Source organism: Crotalus tigris, unplaced genomic scaffold, assembly GCF_016545835.1.
Source record: "Crotalus tigris isolate CLP2741 ecotype Arizona unplaced genomic scaffold, ASM1654583v1 scf7180000017571.3126492, whole genome shotgun sequence".
Taxonomy (NCBI): domain Eukaryota; kingdom Metazoa; phylum Chordata; class Lepidosauria; order Squamata; family Viperidae; genus Crotalus; species Crotalus tigris.
The window spans coordinates 1,397,501-1,418,302 of NW_024096482.1; the positions used below are offsets into that span (position 1 = coordinate 1,397,501).

The 20,802-nt window shown below is 35.4% G+C and overlaps 1 protein-coding gene across 2 annotated transcripts in view; it reads left to right on the forward strand.

Moving 5' to 3' along the window:
- The window catches only part of ANKRD55 (ankyrin repeat domain 55), a 31,761-nt gene extending 11,235 nt beyond the window's left edge, over positions 1 to 20,526 (forward strand). The window contains exons 5-12 of one of the 2 annotated variants that reach the window (XR_005558160.1): positions 5,031 to 5,091; positions 6,202 to 6,330; positions 7,251 to 7,435; positions 9,309 to 9,476; positions 12,562 to 13,214; positions 14,171 to 14,272; positions 14,402 to 14,500; positions 19,971 to 20,100. Coding sequence is in view for 1 of the 2 variants with exons in the window: in XM_039355475.1 (XP_039211409.1) it covers positions 5,031 to 5,091; positions 6,202 to 6,330; positions 7,251 to 7,435; positions 9,309 to 9,476; positions 12,562 to 13,214; positions 14,171 to 14,272; positions 19,971 to 20,254 (1,582 nt within the window). In the remaining variant the exon portion in view is untranslated. Of the gene's footprint in view, positions 1 to 5,030; positions 5,092 to 6,201; positions 6,331 to 7,250; positions 7,436 to 9,308; positions 9,477 to 12,561; positions 13,215 to 14,170; positions 14,273 to 14,401; positions 14,501 to 19,970 lie in introns of both variants that reach the window. The other variant, XM_039355475.1, reaches the window with a different exon arrangement.
- Positions 20,527 to 20,802: the final 276 nt, after the last annotated feature.

Genomic DNA, 20,802 nt, shown 5'->3' on the forward strand with positions numbered 1-20,802 from the left:
TGGTTGACCAATTGTACCCAACATGTGGTCTTTAATGCAACTGCATCTACAGGGAAGGAAATATGCCCCGGGATATCCCAATGTTCTGTCTTAAGCCTGGTACTCTTCAATATCCTCATCAAAGATTTAGAAAAAGGGAGAGAAGGGGAACTCATCAAATCTGCAGATGACACCAAGCTGGCAGGAATAGACAACATCCCAGAAGATAGGCTCAAAATACAGAATGATCCTATCTAACCAAACTAAATTTTCTGTCATGTCATGATGAGCAAAGTAAGGTTCTACATTTAGGAAAGACCAAATGCACAGGTATAGAATAAGGGGTACCTGGCTCAACAGTAATAACTGTGAGCTAGATCTTGGAGTCCAAGTGGGCAATCACTTAAATATGAGCCAGTAGATGCTGCAGCTGCCAAAAAAGCCAAAGCTGTTCCAGACTGCATTAACAAAGGAATAGAATCAATAACATGTGAAGCATTAATAGCACTTTATAATGACTTGATAAGACCACATTTGGAATATTGCATCCAGTTTTGGTTGCCACAATATAAAAAAGATGGTGAGACTCTGCAAAGAAGAGCAACAATGATGATTAGGGGATTGGCGCTAAAACATATGAAAAATTGTTGCTGGAATTGGATATATCTAATTTAATGAAAAGAAGGTCTAGGGGTGACATGATAGCAATTCCAATATCTAAGGGGCTTCCACAAAGAAGAGAGGATCAACCTATTCTCCAAAGCACCTGAAGGCAGGACAAGAAGCAATGGATGAAAACTAATCAAGGAGAGAAGCAGACTAGAACTAAGGAGAAATTTCCTAACAGTTAAAACAATCAGTGGAACAACTTGCCTACAAAATTTGTGTTTGCTCCAACACTGGAGATTTTTTAAAGAAGAGAATGGACAACCATTTGTCTGAAATGCTATAGGGTTTCCAGCTTGAGCAGGGGATTGAACTGAAAGACCTCCAAGAACCCTTCCAACTCTGTTGTTCTGTTATTCTGACATAGACAAAGATAATAGGTCAATGGTAATTTAAGATATTAGATTATACTTTATTCACTTATTTATTAAATTGATATACTGCCCATCTCTGTGTGGCTTATAATGTATATAAAGCAGTACTTATAAAATTTTCACTCAAGAGTTCTCAGTTGAGACAAAAATGACCAAAGTTGAATTATCACACTTTGGACACATTATACAGAGAAAGCCCTAATACTGGGAAAGGTAGAAGGAAAGAGAAGAAGATAACCACTCACAGCAAGGTGGGTGGACTATTACAGTAGCAAAGGGTGCACCATTGGAAGATCTGAAGGACCAGATAGAGACAGATTGTCATAGAGGAAATCTATCTGGGTGATCACTAAGACTTGATAGTGACTTGACGGTATGTAATCAATCATTGTAAAGTTGCACAAGTCCAATCATTCAGTGAATTTATGTATACATAAAGCAAAAACCAAAATCAAATTCATTTATAATTAATAATTATTTACTGATTTCCCTGAAGTAGGTAAGGAATAATAGTATGAACCAGAGATAAAAACTTGATACCATCCAGATCTTTTGGACCTGAACGCTCTTCAGCTCCAGCAAACATGATTAAGAACAAAAGATGTAGCTGTTACTGACAAATATGTGTCATTTGCCTGGTATTATTTGTTTTATTCTGTGCACGTTACAACTTAAATTAAATCTGTACAGTTGTATTTTACATACGTATACATCAAATTTTGAGAGATATCCCAAAAATAAAAATTTAGAAGAAGCATTTGATAGAAGATAGATGATAGATGAACTGATGAAAATTAAATGTGCAGCCATACATGATGCTTAATTCACTATTTGCACCTACATCTCAGTTTTTCTTAGTCATCGGCATTTTGTTAATTTCCTGCTATCTCCATTTTTCTTTCTATATCAGTTGAACAATGCACTTCAAAGTTTTCAACACAATCACAATAGCACTATTATTAAATAAAAAGTCCACAGAAAATGAACCAGTGATATTTAGAAAAGAAATCGTAATTTGCTTTGACAGCAGAACACTGGAATCCCTGCAAAATAAAATTTCTACAATCCCCATGGTAACAGGTAAACCTTTGGTCAGAACGGAAGTATGCCAGCTGCTCACTTCATTTTCTATCAATCCAAATCAACAAAATTAGTTCTTCTGAATATAATCACTCTCTTACTGGAAGGTACTGTTGAAGTGCCACCATTCTTCAAATTATATATTTGTTTTTCTCTTTATCTTTGCTCAACCTGACCATAACAAGTGGAAATCTCACTGCAGAAGGCAATAACAAGAACAGATTGCCAGTGATAACACTGATGATGAGATTAATAGCAATCATACCAATAACAATTTTTAAAAATCAGCCCTAAGACATCCATATTAAATGTCAAGAAACACTGACCTCTGACAACTGTAATACTGCAGTTGAAGTAAATATATTTATTGATAGTTACTTTGCTTATTTTGTTTTATATAATCCTAGAGATCCATAAAGACAGAAAACCTATAACCTGCATTAGAAATCGTATTTGGCCTCTCAGCTTCTGTAAATTAAAGCAGACTTGAAGCGGGAGATTTATTTATTTTTACTCGCATCATAAAATGTTATTTATTTATTTATTTATTTTATATAGCTGCCTATCTCATATACATGACTGTGGGCAACTAACAGTTAAGAACAGTTTGAACAAGGTGGTGTTTTCTTTGCAGATGGTTGATTTTATCATTGATAAAAATTCTTTGTTATTGGTAAAGATGTATATTACAATGTGTTTAAGATAGTATTTGTTATTGGTAAAGATTTAAATGCGTATAAGGGGATCTTAATGTTTTAAGTTTTAAGTTTTAAGTAAGTATTTAGCTTAAGTATTCAAAGAGTGTTTTGTTTCAATGGTATAATGAAGGTTTATATGTTTATTTTTTTGTTTTATGATAAAGAAAGAGGGAGAGATTAGATTTATATAGATGTATAGATGTTCAAAGAAAGTAATGTTTAAATTTGTGTCTTGGAGGGAGTTTATACAGAATGATGAATAATATTATAAGTATGATGTTAGAAAATGTTTAGAGTATATTATAATGTGTTTAAGGACTGTAATTATTATTTTTTTAGAGAAGATAACCTATTTAATTTAAGGTATTTAGATTTGTTTAGGATTTATATGTGTTTTAAGTTTTTCTTTTATTTTTTTGAAAAATTTTAACTAAGCCTGTACTCAACTCTGGGAAGGTTGGGGGAGGGTTTGGGAGGTTTGGGGAGGGGGGGAGGGTATGGGAGGGTGGGGGGGTTTCGGGGAGGGGATTTGTTTTGTAAAATTTAAAAAAATTTCAATAAAATAAAAATTCTTGTCCAGAAAGAAAAAGTTGGAGACTGGTCAATAATTATCAGAATCTAGAACTTTTAGATTTACAGCTTCAGAGCCGTGGTGGCGCAGTGGTTACAGTACAGTACTGCAGGCTACTTCTGCTGACTGCCAGCTGCCAACAGTTCGGCAGTTCGATTCTCACTGGCTCACAGTTGACTCAGCCCTCCATCCTTCTGAGGTTGGTAAAATGAGGACCCAAATTGTTGGGGGCAATATGCTGACCCTGTAAACCACTTAGAGAGAGTTGTAAAGCATTGTGAAGCGGTATATAAGTCTAAGTACTATTGCTATTGCTATTCCTGAGGAGGCTGTGCACAACCACTATCTTCAAGGCAGGCAGGCATAGTCTTTCTCTCAAGGATGCATTTATCACTGCCCTCACCCAGCCCACAGTCATCTCCCTGGAGCTTTCATAATTCAGAGGGACAGAGGTTCAGACTACAGGTGATACAGCCAATGTCTCAGAGAACTCTTGTCCACTTCCTTTGGACTCATAGATTCCCACTTACCTTAGACAGCAAGATGGATCTTAGTCACTGCCTCAAGACATGGCCACCTAGCATCTAAGTCTAAACAGATCAGTGCAGTTTTATTGGATGGCCATGAACACATAAAAATATAAGAACACATAAATACTTGTATAATTCAGCATATTTTAGATACCTAATATAGTGAATGTAAGCTATGAAAGCTTATGCAATAATAAACGTGTTAGCCTTTAGGATAATAAAAAATAAATGAGGGAAAGCTTGCAATGGAACTATTCCTTGAGCCATTAAATTGAAAACAGTCTTATGTAAATTCAGATATCTTGCTTTAAAAAAGTTATTCTTATCATCTATGTCAGTGGTCCCCAACCTTTTGGGCACCACGGACCAGTTCCATGAACAAAGGTTTACTGTGGACCGGACGGGGCATGATTTCACATGCTGCCTGCATCCTGTGGATAGGGTTTTGCTTGTTTGTTTGTAGACTGGTTGCTGGCATGCGGCGGACCAGTGCCAGTCCATAAATCGGGGGTTGGGGATCCCTGATCTATGTGGTCCCATTGGTTCTAGAACCATAAGTGGCAAAAAAGATCAAAAGAAGACTATTTAAATGCTATTGAATTTTGTTTATGACACAGGATCCAATCTGCATCGATCACCAGGACCAAAGGTGTAGTCTTCCCAGCTTTTGGACTCTTGCTGGAGCCCATCCTCAGGGAACTTTTGTTTATGATGTATTGGATTATAATGTATTACATAGAGAGTCTTTGACTTAGGATCACAGTTGGGACTGGAACATCTGTTGTTATGCAATGCAGTCATTAAGTGAGATGGACCCAACATTACAACCTTTTTGCCATAGTTAAGTGACTCTGGCAGTTGCTAAGTGAATCACATGGTATTTAAGTGAATCCAGCTTCCCCGATTGACTTAGCTTGGTAATTCACATGACCCTAGAATGTTGCAAATGTCATAATACATGTCACACAAATTTTGATCACATGACTGCGGGGAACTATGACAGTTGTTAAGTGTGAAGACAGTTTGCGAATTACTTTTTTCAGGACCATTGTAACTTTGTGCGGTTGTTAAACAATTGATAGTAAGTCGAGGACTACCTCTAATGTATTGAATATAATTTTGTTCTCCATAGACTTTTATCTGTCTTGCTTCAGCAGTCAGATCTAAGTGAAATTAATCATCAGGATAATGAGGTAAGCAATCAAATCTCCAACCAAATATATTCCACAATGTAGTCCCTGAGACAGTGATTCATGCTAAAAGATCTAAAATCAACACATACTATTTAGCATTATTTTCTGCACCGAAATGCATCATGAAGGCAAAAAAGCCAGCAAGCTGCCCTGTTTGCAATTTGCACAGTGTGCCTTTCAGTTCCTCCTAAGCAGAATTTGATAGGTAAATGAATGACAGCAGGGATAGCAAAAAAAATGGGGGCAGTGGGAGAGACGGAGGAAAGAGCAACTCTTTAAACGATGTATCTTTTTCTAGAAAATTGAATCTTCTGACTGCAGTTGCTAAAAACTGATAGCAGTTTCCTACCATTTTTAAGCAGGAAACATGTAAACCATAGTGTGAAAACTATAGCGTGCTGAAGTCAGAATAACTACAGAAGTATGAGAAACTCTGCTGTGCATACTTTTATCTTTACCCAACTAGAGGTATTTAAAAGAATAGAAAAATGGAACAACTTTTCACAAAGTAACTTCTATGCCAAGGCAAGGAATTTTCCATTGTTTTGCTATCTTATTCTATATAAGATAGCATATTGTTATTAGGATGTATCTATTTTATTCTAGATAAGAAACACTTTTTCTGTCTGCCCAATTAGAAATGGTGGAAAATATTTGTAAATGGTAGATGTTGGTGGTGGTTTGTTCTCCGAGCTTGCTGTTTCGTTTCCGAACGTTTCATCACCAGACTAGGTAACATCACCAGGGAACTTCGGTTGAAGTGTCTTGTTTCAGTTCTCTTTTGCTTTTATAGGTCTTATGTGACCAACTGGTCACGCCATGGGAGGGGTCATCTGGTGGTAAGGTCACCCTGGCTGTCATGTGAAGCGGCTAATGGTTGACACCATCGTTGGTTGGTTGCTCAATTTATGACCAATCCTACCTTCCAGAGCAGTGTTTCTCAATCTTGGCAGCTTGAAGATGTGTGGAATTGAACTGCCAGAATTCCCTAGCCAGCTATGTTGGCTGGGGATTCTGGGAGTTCAAGTCCACATATCTTCAAAATTGAAATATTGCTCTACAAAAAGCATATGTTACCTAAAGATCTAATGATTTTGTTGTGATTTTCAGGGAATGACATCACTCCACTGGGCTGCATTCCACAATCAACCTCAGCATGTTCAGACGTTACTGCATAAAGGATCAGATCCAACTTTGGTGGACAAAGATTTTAAAACAGCCCTTCACTGGGCAGTTCAGGTATGGAATAATTGCTAACCATGTAGTGTCCCTATATTGCATCTTGAAAGGGGAGGGGGAAAGGACTATAATTCTAGTCACAGCAGCATCTGAAACCTGACCAAATCTATGGGAGGAATATAAGGAATGATTAATCCAGCTGTGTCTCATACCCCTCATACTGGGAATGGCACTGTAGGGTACAGTAGAAAAACAAGTCATCATTACATTTTTTTTTTTACAAAAATTTGTGAAAGATCAGTTATATTCATATCCTTAAAGCTAACTTTGGCATGCAAAAAAGGTGGTTCCCCTTTGTAATAATTGCATTACTATAAGGCTGTTTAAATTCAAGAAATGTAAAAATGCTGGCTTCTGTTACAAAAAGAAAAGTACCTAAATATGGCTTTGCTTAAAACCACTATATCTGAGAATCAAATTACCAAATTACAACCTTGGGTACTTTTTTCATATTCTGAAGTGACATTATAGCATGGTGTTGTCAGGCAAATGTTAGCACACTAGTGTTCCAGATGGCCTAGGGAAGCTAACAAAGGAACTAACCTCCCTTTCCCCATTTTTAAAATGTTATTAATAAATTAGGATCCAGCACTAGAAAAAGAAATGTCTGGTGCCACTGCCATCTCTGAAGTTCTTAGCTAATTTTCAAGGTAATATTCCTCTGGTATTATGTCAGGGCCCAAAGGCATTTTTAGAAAAATAATATGGTTGCAGTCAAAGTCTGATTTAAATTAAACAAATTATTGAGCTGGTTAAAAACCAAGAACTTAATGGGTAATAATTCAGTTTGGACAGCCCTAACAGAACAAATAAAGCAACATGAGTTTTTTCTGGGATAAAGAGGTCAAAAATGCTTATAGATCTAGAATTTGTGCTTAACAATGTTGATAAATAACATATTCTCTATAATTGGTTTTTAGAGTGGAAACCGGATCCTCTGTTCTATTATCCTGAACCACCATCAAGGCCCATCAATAATAAACTTCGATGATGAGAATGGGAAGACTTGCATTCATGTTGCAGCTGCTGCAGGATACAGTGATGTTATTAGTGAGCTGGCTAAAATCCCAGAATGCAACCTGCAGGCGCTGGATGTGGATGACAGGTAGCCATGGAAACAAAGAGAAGAGCTGTCTGGGGCTTTGCTTGTCTAACCCATAGCTGAAAGAGGGTTGACTGCCTTTGAATGCAACAAGGGTCCTAAGAAAGTGTTTCTCCTTGGCCTTCTCTTTGTTAAACAGCAACTACAGTATTCAGTGGGACCTCTAGTCTGTCATCAGCTAGTCACATGTTTTTAATGAATGCACATTTTACCCATGACATATTAAGTCAGATAAAGTAGGAGGCTTCTTTTGCAAAACTGGGATTACAGGGAATGGGAAGGGCTTGTAAACATGGTCTAAAATATGGTGAGCAACTGGCAGTCCCTTTCCAAGAACGTTGGGAGGAAGTTTTCCTTTCCTGCATCCTGCTGATTGTCAGAAAATATAGAAGGGAAAAGTAATGTGAAAATGGGAACAAAGGAGCCTCTCAGAAGGAAGGAGTTATCTCCACTGAATTTTCGCTCTAGTCCTACTCCCTATGGGTGTTAGCTTTACCTTCTGTGCAATCTTTCTCCCCAAGGAAAAGAGATCCTTAATAGGAAAAATGCTGCAGAGCAGTGCATCTATCTAGGTCACAGGTCCCCAACCTTTTGGGCACCAGGGACCGGTTACATGGATAGAGGTTTTTCCATGGATCGGAGGGAACATGGTTTTGTGTACTGCCTGCATCCTGTGGATGGGGCTTTCCTTGCTTGTGCGAACCAGTATTGGTCCACAGACTGGGGGTTAGGGGGCCCTGATCTAGGTGATCTTTAGCTCTAGCATTCTTGTTTTAGAACTTCCCCCTTGTTATCAATTGAAGAACTGCAGTACTAAAACCAATAGTGAATTTTATTTCTGTGTTTTTAAATGAAAAATCACAGAAAAACAATTTGGGGTTTTTGTGTTCTGTATATAAGAAGAAGATGAATACTTGGACAACACAATGTAGAACAATTTAATTTTTGATTTTCAAAATAATAAAGTTCAGATATGTAGTGTGAATTATTTGGAAACTGAGAAGCTAAGATAGTATAGGGCTGGCCATTCACTTGGATAGAAAATACTGCAAGCCCTGAATAGTTTATGATACAATAAAGGAAATATTTTTATTTAAATTATCAGATTGAGAATTTGCACTCAGTTCATACTGGGAATTCAAAATTCAAGTATTGGCATATGTAGTAAAATATTAATATTAATACAAAATCCTACTGACCAGTGCCAAATTATTTCAGAATGGGAAGCCTCTCAACATAAGTTGTTGTATTAAACTTGAGGTTTCAAAGAGTGCTTAATTTAATTCTTTTGAATCAGAACAACTACATGGAGGCTATCAGAGAAAAACAATGAGGCAATTCCCATCCAATTGTTAAAAAAGATTTTGACCTCACTGGTCCCAAGAAAACCTGTTTTATAGGTTGTGGTAAGCTGTATTGTTGCCATTTGTCTCTGACATGCCTGTGCATTTAAAGGAACTGATACCATGCGCCAAGGTCAAACTTTGAAAGAACTTAATCAACTCAATGGATTAATTTAAGCTTATTCAATAGAGCCCTGGCCATGTAAATATATGAAAGACCTCTACAGATCTTTTTGTCTTTAAATCAAGAAAGGATTAGTTAATCACAGCTATCAGAACTTCCATATAGTAACTGACCTGGCAGAATGGAAGAATGAATTAAATCCCATGTAGGGCCAAGTCTGTTTATGGCTAATATTAATCCCCTTGAATTTTACATGGTCAATTAACTCTCTTTAAGAATTCTGATGACATGAAAACTACCATGCATGTCATGAAAACAATACAGATTTTCTTACCTAAATCTGAATTTAAACTGTATGGATTTTTAAACTGTTACTATATGGATTTTTCTTTACTTATTTTTTCATTAGGACACCTTTGCATTGGGCTGCAGCCGCAGGAAAAACTGACTGTGTTAAGACTCTGCTACAACTGGGGGTGGAAAGCAGCCCCAGGGATATCAATGAGAATACACCCCTATCGTATGCCATCTATTGTGGACACACAGCATGCATTGCACTACTCTCTCAAGTAAACAGGTAGAGTCTTTCCTTTATAATAAACTAGGTTCAAATTTTTCAATTCAGAATAGAGCTGGAAGGGACCTTGGAGGTCTTCTAATCTAACCTCCTGCTCAAGCAGGAGACACTATACCACTATACAAATGGCTGTCCAGTCTCTTCTTAAAAACTTCCAGTGATGAAGCACCCACAACTTCTAAAGGCAAGTGTTCCATTGCTTAATTGTTCTCACTGTTATGAAGTTTCTCCTTAATTCCAGGTTGCTTCTCTCCTTGATTAGTTTCTAACCATTGTTTCTTGCCCTGATGCTTTAGAAAATAAGTTGACTCACTCTTCTTTGTGGCAGCCCTTCAAATGCTGGGATACTGCTATCATATCAGCCCTGGTCCTTCTTTTCTCTAGACTAACCATACTCAAATCCTGCATTTTTTTCATATTCATACTGCTGAACATGAGCATATTGCTGAGTATGAATATATTCAACTGTTGAATATGAGCATTCTGTAATTTATCAGATGACTGATTATGCTTTTCATTGAGGATCATTGCAAATTACCATGCAATGTAATATCTGTACATATTAAATGTTTTCCTATTTCTGTATTCAAAGTGGACTATCCCAGACTATATCTTAATCCATCATAGCTATACCAAAATATTTTACTGCCTGACCCAAATGCATTTTCTTTCAGAAAGAAAGTTCTATAACTCATGAACAGAACTTCCTTTTGTTGTATCTTGGGAAGAGATTCTGTTAAGTACTTTGTGCAGAAAGTTGGAAACTATACATCCTTTTTTAAGTACTTCCTTGGTTTGCTTCTTCTATTCTGTATTCCACTGTTGATACCGCACCGTTTTACAGCTTTGAATATCAAGGTATAATATAGCAGAGATATCCAAACTTTTTCGTGCTACAGAACCTATTAGTTTAAAAAAATATGGAAAGCTTCAGTGCTAAAAAAATTGACTTTTCCCCACCCACAGTCCTTATTCTCCACCTGAAAGCACATCAAATTCTACAGAACAGTTTGAAAACTCCTGTTATACTGTATACAATCAATGACTCTAATTAGGAATATGAAACTATCATCAGTTGATCATTATATTTCATAGCTGTCTAGAGCACATTTTAAATTAGGTTCAGAAGAAATATAATAAATTGCAGTTTAGAAGATAGCATTTTTAAAGTATTAAAAGCACTTCAATAAATCAATATTTGCTGGTATACCCACACATTCACGCACACATATAACCTTTTTGCTTCCTTGCAGTACCTGATCAAATAGATATAACAGTTTTAATAGGACTTTAAAAGATTTGCAAAATTTATTTAACTGGCAATTGAATGGCACAGCTAGAAAATATCTACCTTTATGCTCTATCAGAACTAATTCTCTGTAAAGCTATCATGTCCACATTAACGAACGTTCAGATTTAATTTGCTAAATATAATGAGATTAATAACTCATTTTAAATTTGGACTAGAAATTTATTTTAGATGAAATCCACCACAATAATGTAACTGTTCTATTAAAAAATCAATGCACTTTGTATACTCTGGTCATTTTGTGCAAATGAAAATAAGCAGTCTAATTTGGATATACAACCATTCAAGAAAAAATTGCATTAGTTTTCTCTAATTTTCTGAACGCTAAATGTGTCTTACTCCAGTTAATAAGTATAATCAGCATTATTTCCTGGGCTGTTAAATTCAACAGTGGAAATATTTATTTTATTTAATTTGTATTCCATTTTTATTGTTTTTACAAATAACTCAAGGCAGCAAATATATCTAACAAACCTTCCTCCTCCTATTTAAGCCACTTTTGAAAAATACTGCACAGGCTCAACAGTGTGGAACTGAGCTTAAATGCTGGATTGTTCATATTTGCCATCAGCCATGGGAACTCACAAAGTGACTTTGGAACAGTTGTTTTCTCTCACCTCAACATACATTAAAGATTGTTGAGAGAAAAAAATGCATATTTATATGTATGATACTGTCAGGACCCACTTCAACTAATCACCCAAGAAAGCAGAACTCAGCTTAAGGTGAAAAGGCACAAAATAAATCTAATTAATTAAATTAGCTAAACTATATTACTTAGAATGAGATTACTTTAAAAAAAGCTAAAACAAGAATATCTTGCAAGCATTATATGGCACTATGCAATTAAAATATTGTAATTCTCTATGCAGAATCACAATATTATGTTTATCTGGTAGCTACTTAGCTGTTGAGTCAATTCAAGATTCTCTTTATACCGAAAACTTATTTGCCCACATTTTATGAACATTAGATGAAAGAGATTTGCCTCCAATTTTGTTACTTCTTTTGATGACTTCTCTTTTTTTCCTGAAAACATCTTTTAAAATATTGTAAAATATTGTATTTCTATATGTTATTTTATACTTGGTAAAGTGCTTCCAGTTGTACTTACTGTACTTTTGTATGAATGTTGTAAAATCTGTATCAATAAGTTTCTTTTGTACAGTAAGTAGTAATAAATGTACGTTTAATCATCATGAACTTTATAAGAAACTTATTCATATTGATTTTACAACATTCATACATACATACATACATACATATGAAGCTGGAAACATATTATTGAAGTGACATACAGAACACTGACTGATCTATGCTTTTCCAATGCAACTGGTGTGTAGACATTTAAAACAAATTAAAAAAACAGAATAATAAAGGGGAATGGTAATTGATGACCTCTCCTTCTTCCTGATAATGTCTTTTAAAATATATTATTTCTATAAATTATTTTATACTTTCTAAAGCGTTTCCAGATGCTTTTATACAGTAAATAGTATAAGTGTAAATTTATCATCCTGAACTTTATAAGAAAGTTATTGATATTGATTTTATAACAGTTATACTGCCCAGTTCATACTACATACACCCCACACACACACACACACACACACACACACACACACTTGCACACACACGCACATATATACATGCATACATACTGACACTAAAGATCTCTGGAGAAGGAATTTCATTTCTAATAACCCCAAATATTAATCTATAGTCCTAAACAATAAAATCCCAATGTTGATACAATCTGCTTTTCTTTCTTTAAAGACCTGAGCAACTTCATCACATTTCCTCCCAGAACAATAAATTATTAAAGAAGGAAGGAAGATTCAGCATGCTTAACCAAATCTTCTCCTCTAAAAAGAAAAAAGGGGATTGGAAAGTCAATTTGAAGGAGAAGAAAAGAGACAGATCCCGGAGAGAGGAGACCTCAGAAGTAGATGAGATTATCACCACATTTGATGGTATAATGGATTCCAGCTTTGATGACTCATCTAAGGAGTATATGAAAGTTATTGACCTTAAGAAAAGAAATGCAGACGTCAAGAAATATCTCATTTCAGAAAACAATACACCAGATTGCAGTGGCTTTCCACCAGTCAGAACACAAAGTCTCCCACCCATAACTGTGAGTCATTCTTTTTTAACAACTTCTCTCACTACAATCTCCAGCATGAATATGGATAATGATTTTGCAACTTGGTCTCAAAAAAGCAGAAGTGTACATGATTTGTCAAGCCAAAGAACCAGCCAACAAGCTTTGAACAGCCCTTGGAAAATTGACAAAAGCCAAACACCCACATATAGACTCTGGATGTCTGTGCCTTCCGATAACAAACTGATAGATGGATTGTTTCCAAACAGATCCCATCATGTTGTATGTCCTCCCCATCTTCCCCATCTGCCTAATTTGTCACCAGGTAATTTTTTCCACACTATGTTTGTTTAGTGTGAGCTAAAGGAATTCTGGGTATGCTGAAAATAATTGTATCATAATATATAGTAGTTTCCAGACTGAAATATCCAAATCTTGTATGCTAAAGAGTGATTCTTCCTTTAAGAAATAGGAATGAACTCAGTTTCCAAAGGGGCTTATGCAGTAGATTTTTTTCAGACAAATATCAATCATGGTCCCTTTTGGTCCTTAAAAGTACATACCTGTATATCTGCCCACACAATGCACTGTCACCAGGAAACCATGGTTTATACAATAATGATCATTATATTGGTTTATAAATTATCAATTTTTAAGGAACAAATCAAACTACAGAACACACTGAACTAAATACATTGCAGTATACTGTAGGTTAGTAGTATATATGAATTAGCCATCTCTTTAAGGCTCTCAGAATAGAAATAAAATGAGAACAGGTGGTTTCACATGAAAATCAGATAAACTAACTTTAGTATTATTATAATTTCAAGGTACTGGTAAAAGATAAAACAATTTTCTCAGATTTTAGTATCTTTTATTGTACAGTAACTTTGATTATTCTATGGCCCATATGATTCTTTAGTTTGTATGGAGTACAGCATGAATTATTGAGTTTAATTTAAAACAAAAATCATATTTAGGAAATACCCAGCAATTTCAGCTTCTGAAACCAGCCCTGTGTTTTACTGTTGTAAGGATTAAATGCAGGGTTAAATAAACTTTTGCAACTGCTAGGAAAACAATGTTTTGTACCAGCCTCTATTAAGTATATATATATATTATACAGGGTGATTATACTTTGCACTAATCATATGCTATGTGGAAGTAGAGAATGAATACGGATTCTCCAATCTCTTCTCAGTCCCATTCATATATTGTTTTCTATGTCTTTTCAAAATAAACTTATTTAAGTGTGTGTATAATACTTACTTCCTTTTGTAGGGAAAACCTTTCAGCGTACCACTTTAGAACTTCCCAGAGTAAAAGCCCTAACAGCTGTAAGGAACAACTTGGTCCCCATAGTAAAACACGATGATCAGAAAGGTAAGAACAATGGGATAAGACCTTTTCTTTTTAAAGCTTCTAAGTTTTCCCTTAATGCAGAAAATATATGATATAGATGATATAAAATATTATATCTTTACAGAGCTGCTTTTTTTTTTTTACTATTAGAAAATGGTCTATGACAGCGCAGGTCTTCTGCATTCATCACTTGCAGTAATTGACCACCTCAAGCCTATCACTATGTACTTTCAAGAGCAGGGTACAAAGGTTTGTGCATACCACACGTGTAGTTAATTATTGTTGTTGATTCAGTCGATTTCTGACTCTGCAGGATCCAATCTGGGTCGGTCTAATACTTCTGACTCTGACCCAGAGGACATCATTTCTCCAAGACTATCTTCTGGTTTTTTGTTTTTTTGTTTTTAATCTTATGCTTATGTCTTTACCGATAAAATGTAGCTACTCTGACTCTTGTCAGCCTCTTTTTCAATGGTCTTATTTGTTCAAGGTCTTATCAACAATTTTCTCCAATACCTGCCCTTTGCTTTTGTTTACATCATTTATATCAGCTATTAATAGCTTATCATTCATACAAAAACAATGAAAGCTCTACAGAGACTTTTGCAATATGTCTTTCATGCATATTCTACAACAATGATTCTGAAATTATCCCTTTTCTCCCCCGCTTCAAATAATATTGTTAGCTCCTTCCCCCACCCCCAAAAAAAGGCTCCGTTGTTTTACACAAGTGTTTTGGAAATGGCAGTCCCAAACTGGATCCTCAACTCACAAATGAGCTATTACAAATCGCTCTAGGTTTTACTCCCAGAATATGCCCAAATTACTTCTGGAAGGGTAATTACCTTCCAGTTTAAGAATCACTGTCCTAAACATTTTACTGGTCTAATAGCAATTGCAATGCAGAATATATTTTATAAAACACCATTATATTTTAGATATAAGGTATATTTATATTTAATAACATAAAAATAATAAATATCTAAGGCATTCCAATATTAAACCTATAAAATATCCAGTATGAAGTTTAGTAGCAAAGATTAATAATACAGTGCCAAACCATAATGCTAAGGTTTCGCTGTATAAATTCTGATTAATAATAATACTAAAACTACAAACCATGAAGTTTGATTAATTAAAAAATCACTTGTTTTCTCTTCACTTTTTGCAGTTTTGATTCTGTGATAGAAGAAGCTACTGGCAGCATAATTTTTAATAACTCCAGTTTGTACATTTCTTTTTTCTCCATTTGGGGAAAAAGTGTAAAGAACTATATCATCAACTTCTCATTGTTGTTTATTTATCTTCTCCTGACCTTCCTTTCTTAGTTCAGAGGAACTGAATTTAACACAATTTGGGCTTTAAGGGTCACAATGCTCAGCTTCTATCTCAGCTGATTATCAGAATTAGGAATTTGTATTGTATTCTCTGATTACCACAGTTTTTTTCCACTGTTGTTTGATTTCTGCATTTCAGTAAAGAACAAAACACGATTATTTTCAAAAATAGACAGAAATAATTTGAAATCTCCTAACTTAGATAAAAACAATGAAGGGATCTGGAGTTTTTAAGAGTACAGTAGTAGAAAATAAATAATGTTATTTATTCCTAGGCTACTCTTCTCCATTTCAGCAAATAAAGTGTAATGATTTTTCATGTGCTCAATTGCTAGAGGTATTTATCTATCTCATTTATAGGGCTGCCCATCTCATCAGCATTTAATTTAATAAATATATAACCAAACACCGGCAGACAATCAATAGCCAACCAGGATAAAATTATAGATAAATATCCAACACCAGCATAATCATCTCATAGGCTCTGCATAGTATGATCCCCGAAATAGAATGCAAGAATGTCCAAGTCAAAATCTGAGGAAAAAGACGAAAAGTATGTTTTCAATGTTCTGGGCTACATGAACATTGTAGTATTGATTAAAAAGAACAAAACAGCACAGAATTAATAGATGGATGAAAAGATATATTCAAGTCAGATAGCATACCAAAACTGTGAAGAGTAGATGAAGCAGAGATAGGGAAAGGAGAGCCATATCCAAAGATCTGCTATTATACCCCCTTTTAAAAAGAATACACAGATACACACAAACATAAATTTCAATATGGAAGAGCAAAAATAAGCATGGAAAAAGGTCAGAATGCCCTCCTTCTTGCCCTCACAGAACACAGATGGTATATAGAAGGTTGCTAGGAGACCCCTTTTTTCACCAATCCATATAGGGAACCTGTTTTTCCTATTGATCTGAGACAATTCCCAGATACTACAGCATTATAGTGTCTGCGAACACTGCATGCTTCTAAAAATTTGATGATTAGGTTCTTTGGGTAGTGCTGTGACATGCAAGATGAGTCTTTTATTGCAATTATGTACTAGGAGGGTGCAATTAAGATATCTTGTAGCAAGAATATCAAAAGCAAATACTGAAACAGAAAAATAGAGATAACCCTCAACTTACGACTACAGCTAGCATCAAAACTTCCATCACTAAATGAGTATATTCATTATAACTTATGACCTATTATTTGCTGTTTATATGTACACTATGAGCTTAGGCACCGGAGACAAATTCCTTGTGTGTCTGATCACACTTGGCCAATAAAGAATTCTGTTCTGTTCTGTTATTCTGTTCTATTCTGTTCCATTCCAATTCTATTCTGTTCTACGAATTACACCAATTTTATTATCTTTTTTGCTGCAGTCGTTAAGCAAATCAACATAGTTGTTAAATGAATTACACAGTCATTAAGCGAATCCAGCTTTCTCCAGTGACGTTGCCTGTCAGAAACCAGCTGGGAAGGACACAAATGATGTGAGCTCCCAGGACACTCCAACCATTGTAAATACATACTGGTTGCCATGTTCCCAAATTTTGATCACATGGCTGCAAGTATGATGCAAAATAGTAAATGTGAGGATTGGGTATAAGTCACTTTCCTAAGCACTTTTGAAACTTTAAACAGTCACTAAATAAATGGTCATAAGTCAAGGACTACCTACAAAATTAAAATCATCAGCATTATTTAAAAAATCTAGTTATTTTAAAAGAATAGCAGCTAAATGCAGAGTGTCTAGGAGAGAAATGAGCAATCCAGATCAGCATTATGGCATGCAGTAGAGAACAAAGTCTTGCATTTTTCTCATGCTATTTTTCTGCCAACTCAGAAACATAGAAAATTGTTATACAGATAGTCCTCAGTTTACAACAGTTCATTTAATGACTGTTCAAAGTTACAACGGCACTGAAAAAAAGTGACTTATGATTGTTTTTCACACTTAATGACCATTGCAGTATTCCTATGGTCATGTGATCAAAATTCAGAGACTTGGCAACTTTCATATTTATGACAATTGCAATGTCCTTGGATTATGGGATCACCTTTTGTGACCTTCTGACAAGCAAAGTCAATTTGGAAGACAGATTCATTTAACAACCCTGTTACTAACTTAACAACTGCAGTGATTCACCTGAAAACTGTGGCAAGAAAGGTCGTAAAATGGAGCAAAATTCACTTAACCAATATCTCACTTAGCAACAGAAAATTTGAGCTCAATTGTGACTGTAAGTCAAGGACTACCTGTACTGACCAGAGACTGGTCCACCTACTTCAATGTTGACTCCATGCTGCCTAGGAAATTCAATCCATATGGAAGTGCCCTAGTAAGTAATAAGAGATTATAAATCATCCTGTGATTTTTATAGCTAAGCAGATATTACAAGGCACATCTCAAATTACAACATTTAATCCATCCACTGAATTAAAACATCCAACATTGTTCTTGAAAATGAGCCTGTTAGCTGCATTTTTATGCAATTGTTAAGCTGAAGTGTAGTTCAGATAATCACTTGACAAAATACATTTGCATGTATTTTGCATGACTCTGTATGTATTCCTGAATATATGTATTTATCATAGTTACAATTTGAAGCATTCAGAAATATTTCATATCCTTCACAGCCAAGGCAGGAATGGGAGAAAAAGGGCTGCAATGGCATTTTCTGTAGAGACAACCAAACCGAAATTCATTTAGTTGAGTGTATGATTTTGAAAGAAACAAAAATAACATTAACTGTACAATGTAACATCCCCAGGTGCAAAATAAATCTACCAGTAGCAGCTGGTGGATCTACCGATGTTAAAAATGTTGCTTTAGTATTCATCTATCAGTGAAGAACTATGAACTTTGCTCAGAGATTTAAACTTCTTAAAACTCATGAGAGAGAGAGGGAGAGATTAAACCTTCCCAAAAGAAATTCCAATGTAGATCTGCAAAGCCAATTAGATCTTTATTATGGTCATAGACCAGCATAAGGAAATTGGAGTTCAGCGTTAAAAATCATAAAGAATATATCAAGAATAAAAAAAAATAAAAATCTAAACAAATTATGACGATATAAAAGATATAAGATCTAAAACAGGGGTGTCAAACTGCCTGACACCATGCTGAAACCATGCCCACCCCATTGCCGGCAATGGAAAAAAAGTTGCAATACGTCATGACACGTTACGTAACATTGCGAGTTTGAGACCCCTGATCTAAAAGAATCTAAAAGAAGAATCTGAGTGTTAGATGGGAATAAGGGAGCCAATAGCTGAGTATGATCATCCACACTCTAGCTTCCACTTTTATGAAGCCTGCCTCTAGTAACAGGAGAGCATTAGAGACACAATTAGGATCCTGAAGGGCTGATCTTAAAAATGTAGATTGTGTAAGTTCTAATGGTGCAGAATTGGATAAGGTCCAGCTGGCCATTACAGAGTTGTTATTGGCTTGGCTTCAAATAATTTGAATGTTGTAGGTATGTTATGGCCACCTCTTATCTCAAGGTATTTTTAGGATGACAGATGAACTCTTCTGTGCCTATGGTCCCCATGGGCTTTGCTACTGCAGGTAAGATAAAGAACTATCCCTAGGTGTGCAGGTCTGCATGGCAAAAAGTAAAACTGGTAAGAAAAATAAGGACTATAACAAGCAAGGGTCTCGTGGTAGCACAGGCAGTCCTTGACTTATGACCACAATTGAGCCCAATATTTCTGTTGCTAAATGAGACAGTTGTTAAGTGAATTTGCCCCATTTTGCGGCCTATTTTGCCACAGTTGTTAAGTGAATCACTGCACTTGTTACATTAGTAACATGACTGCTAAGTGAACCTGACTTCCCTATTGACTTTGCTTGTCAGAAAGTCACAAAAAGTGATCACATGACCTCAGTATACTGCAATCATCATAAATATGAGCCAAGCACCTGCATTTTGATCACATAACCATGTGGATGCCATAAGTGTAAAAAATATTCATAAGTACATTTTCAGTATCATAACTGTGAATGATCACTAAATCAACTGTTGTAAGTTGAGAACTATCTGTATGTAATATGCAGTATTCTTGCAGATAAAAATATGGGAGCCAATTACCTAATAAGGGGATGGGCTTCTTTAGTTGCATTAAAGCAGAAGTATTATAGATGGGCTTTAATTTGTTGGTTGGATTTGGTGGCCTAAATAGGTTCATCCAACTTGTGATGCTGTGTTGCAAGTGATGCATGTTACATGTATTTAGTACAAAATCTACCTTTTCCTTAACTTCAACATCAGCCTGTATTATTTTACACAGCCTGTATTATTTATTATTTGTTTCTGATGTCTCTCTTTCTGTATTATTTATTATTTGTTTCTGATGTCTCTCTTTGTACTTTCTTTCAGGTCAGCTAACAATCAACCAAATTCCTCAAGATGCCAAAGAGCTGAAGTTACTGTCCTTAAATTCACTGAGAACTGACACATCTGTTTTGCCATCAACATTTGCTACCAAGTCTGCAAAAGCAAGCCTTTCCCAGATTTATTTTCCATTCTCATTCTTATCCTTGCAATCAACTGAGCCTCTTGGAACTAGCAAAGTCCTGCCAGCCATTCCAAGCCAGAAAGGATCCAGCTTCACAAGTGAAATGCTTGATCAATCACGTTGTGACTCACTCAGTGACCATTAGCCCAGAAGCCCCAGGTGGTGGAAATGAACAAAAAGCACTAAAAATGCTAAACATTTGCTTTCTAATCCACTGCTGGAGGACTGGCAAATTGATATTTTAAAAACCAGACATTTATTGTTCCAATTTATTGACGCATTTAATTTTATCATGTATTGGAACATAATACATGGAGAAACAAAGACAAGGAAATGCAACTTCATTTTATTATCTAAATTTTGCTCTAACTGCAAAGTAATCAAACAATACAAGTCTAATAAAGCCTAAGAAGTTTCTAAATATGTCATTCTCATATATCTGATCCATTAATCCATTAATTGAAGTGTTGTTGATTTCAGTATAAGTTAAACTTTATTTTCTTTTCATTATAACCTGAGTAAATAAGTGCTGTGACATAATAAGAATGAATATTGCTATTTTCTCAATTCTAAATAAGCACCAACTTCAACATGACTTGGTGTTTTATTTCTTCTGCTTGGAACTGTTGGCTATTAGGGCATCTGTGAGTTGAAAACAGGGGTGACATGAAACTAAATAACAGGATTCTTCTT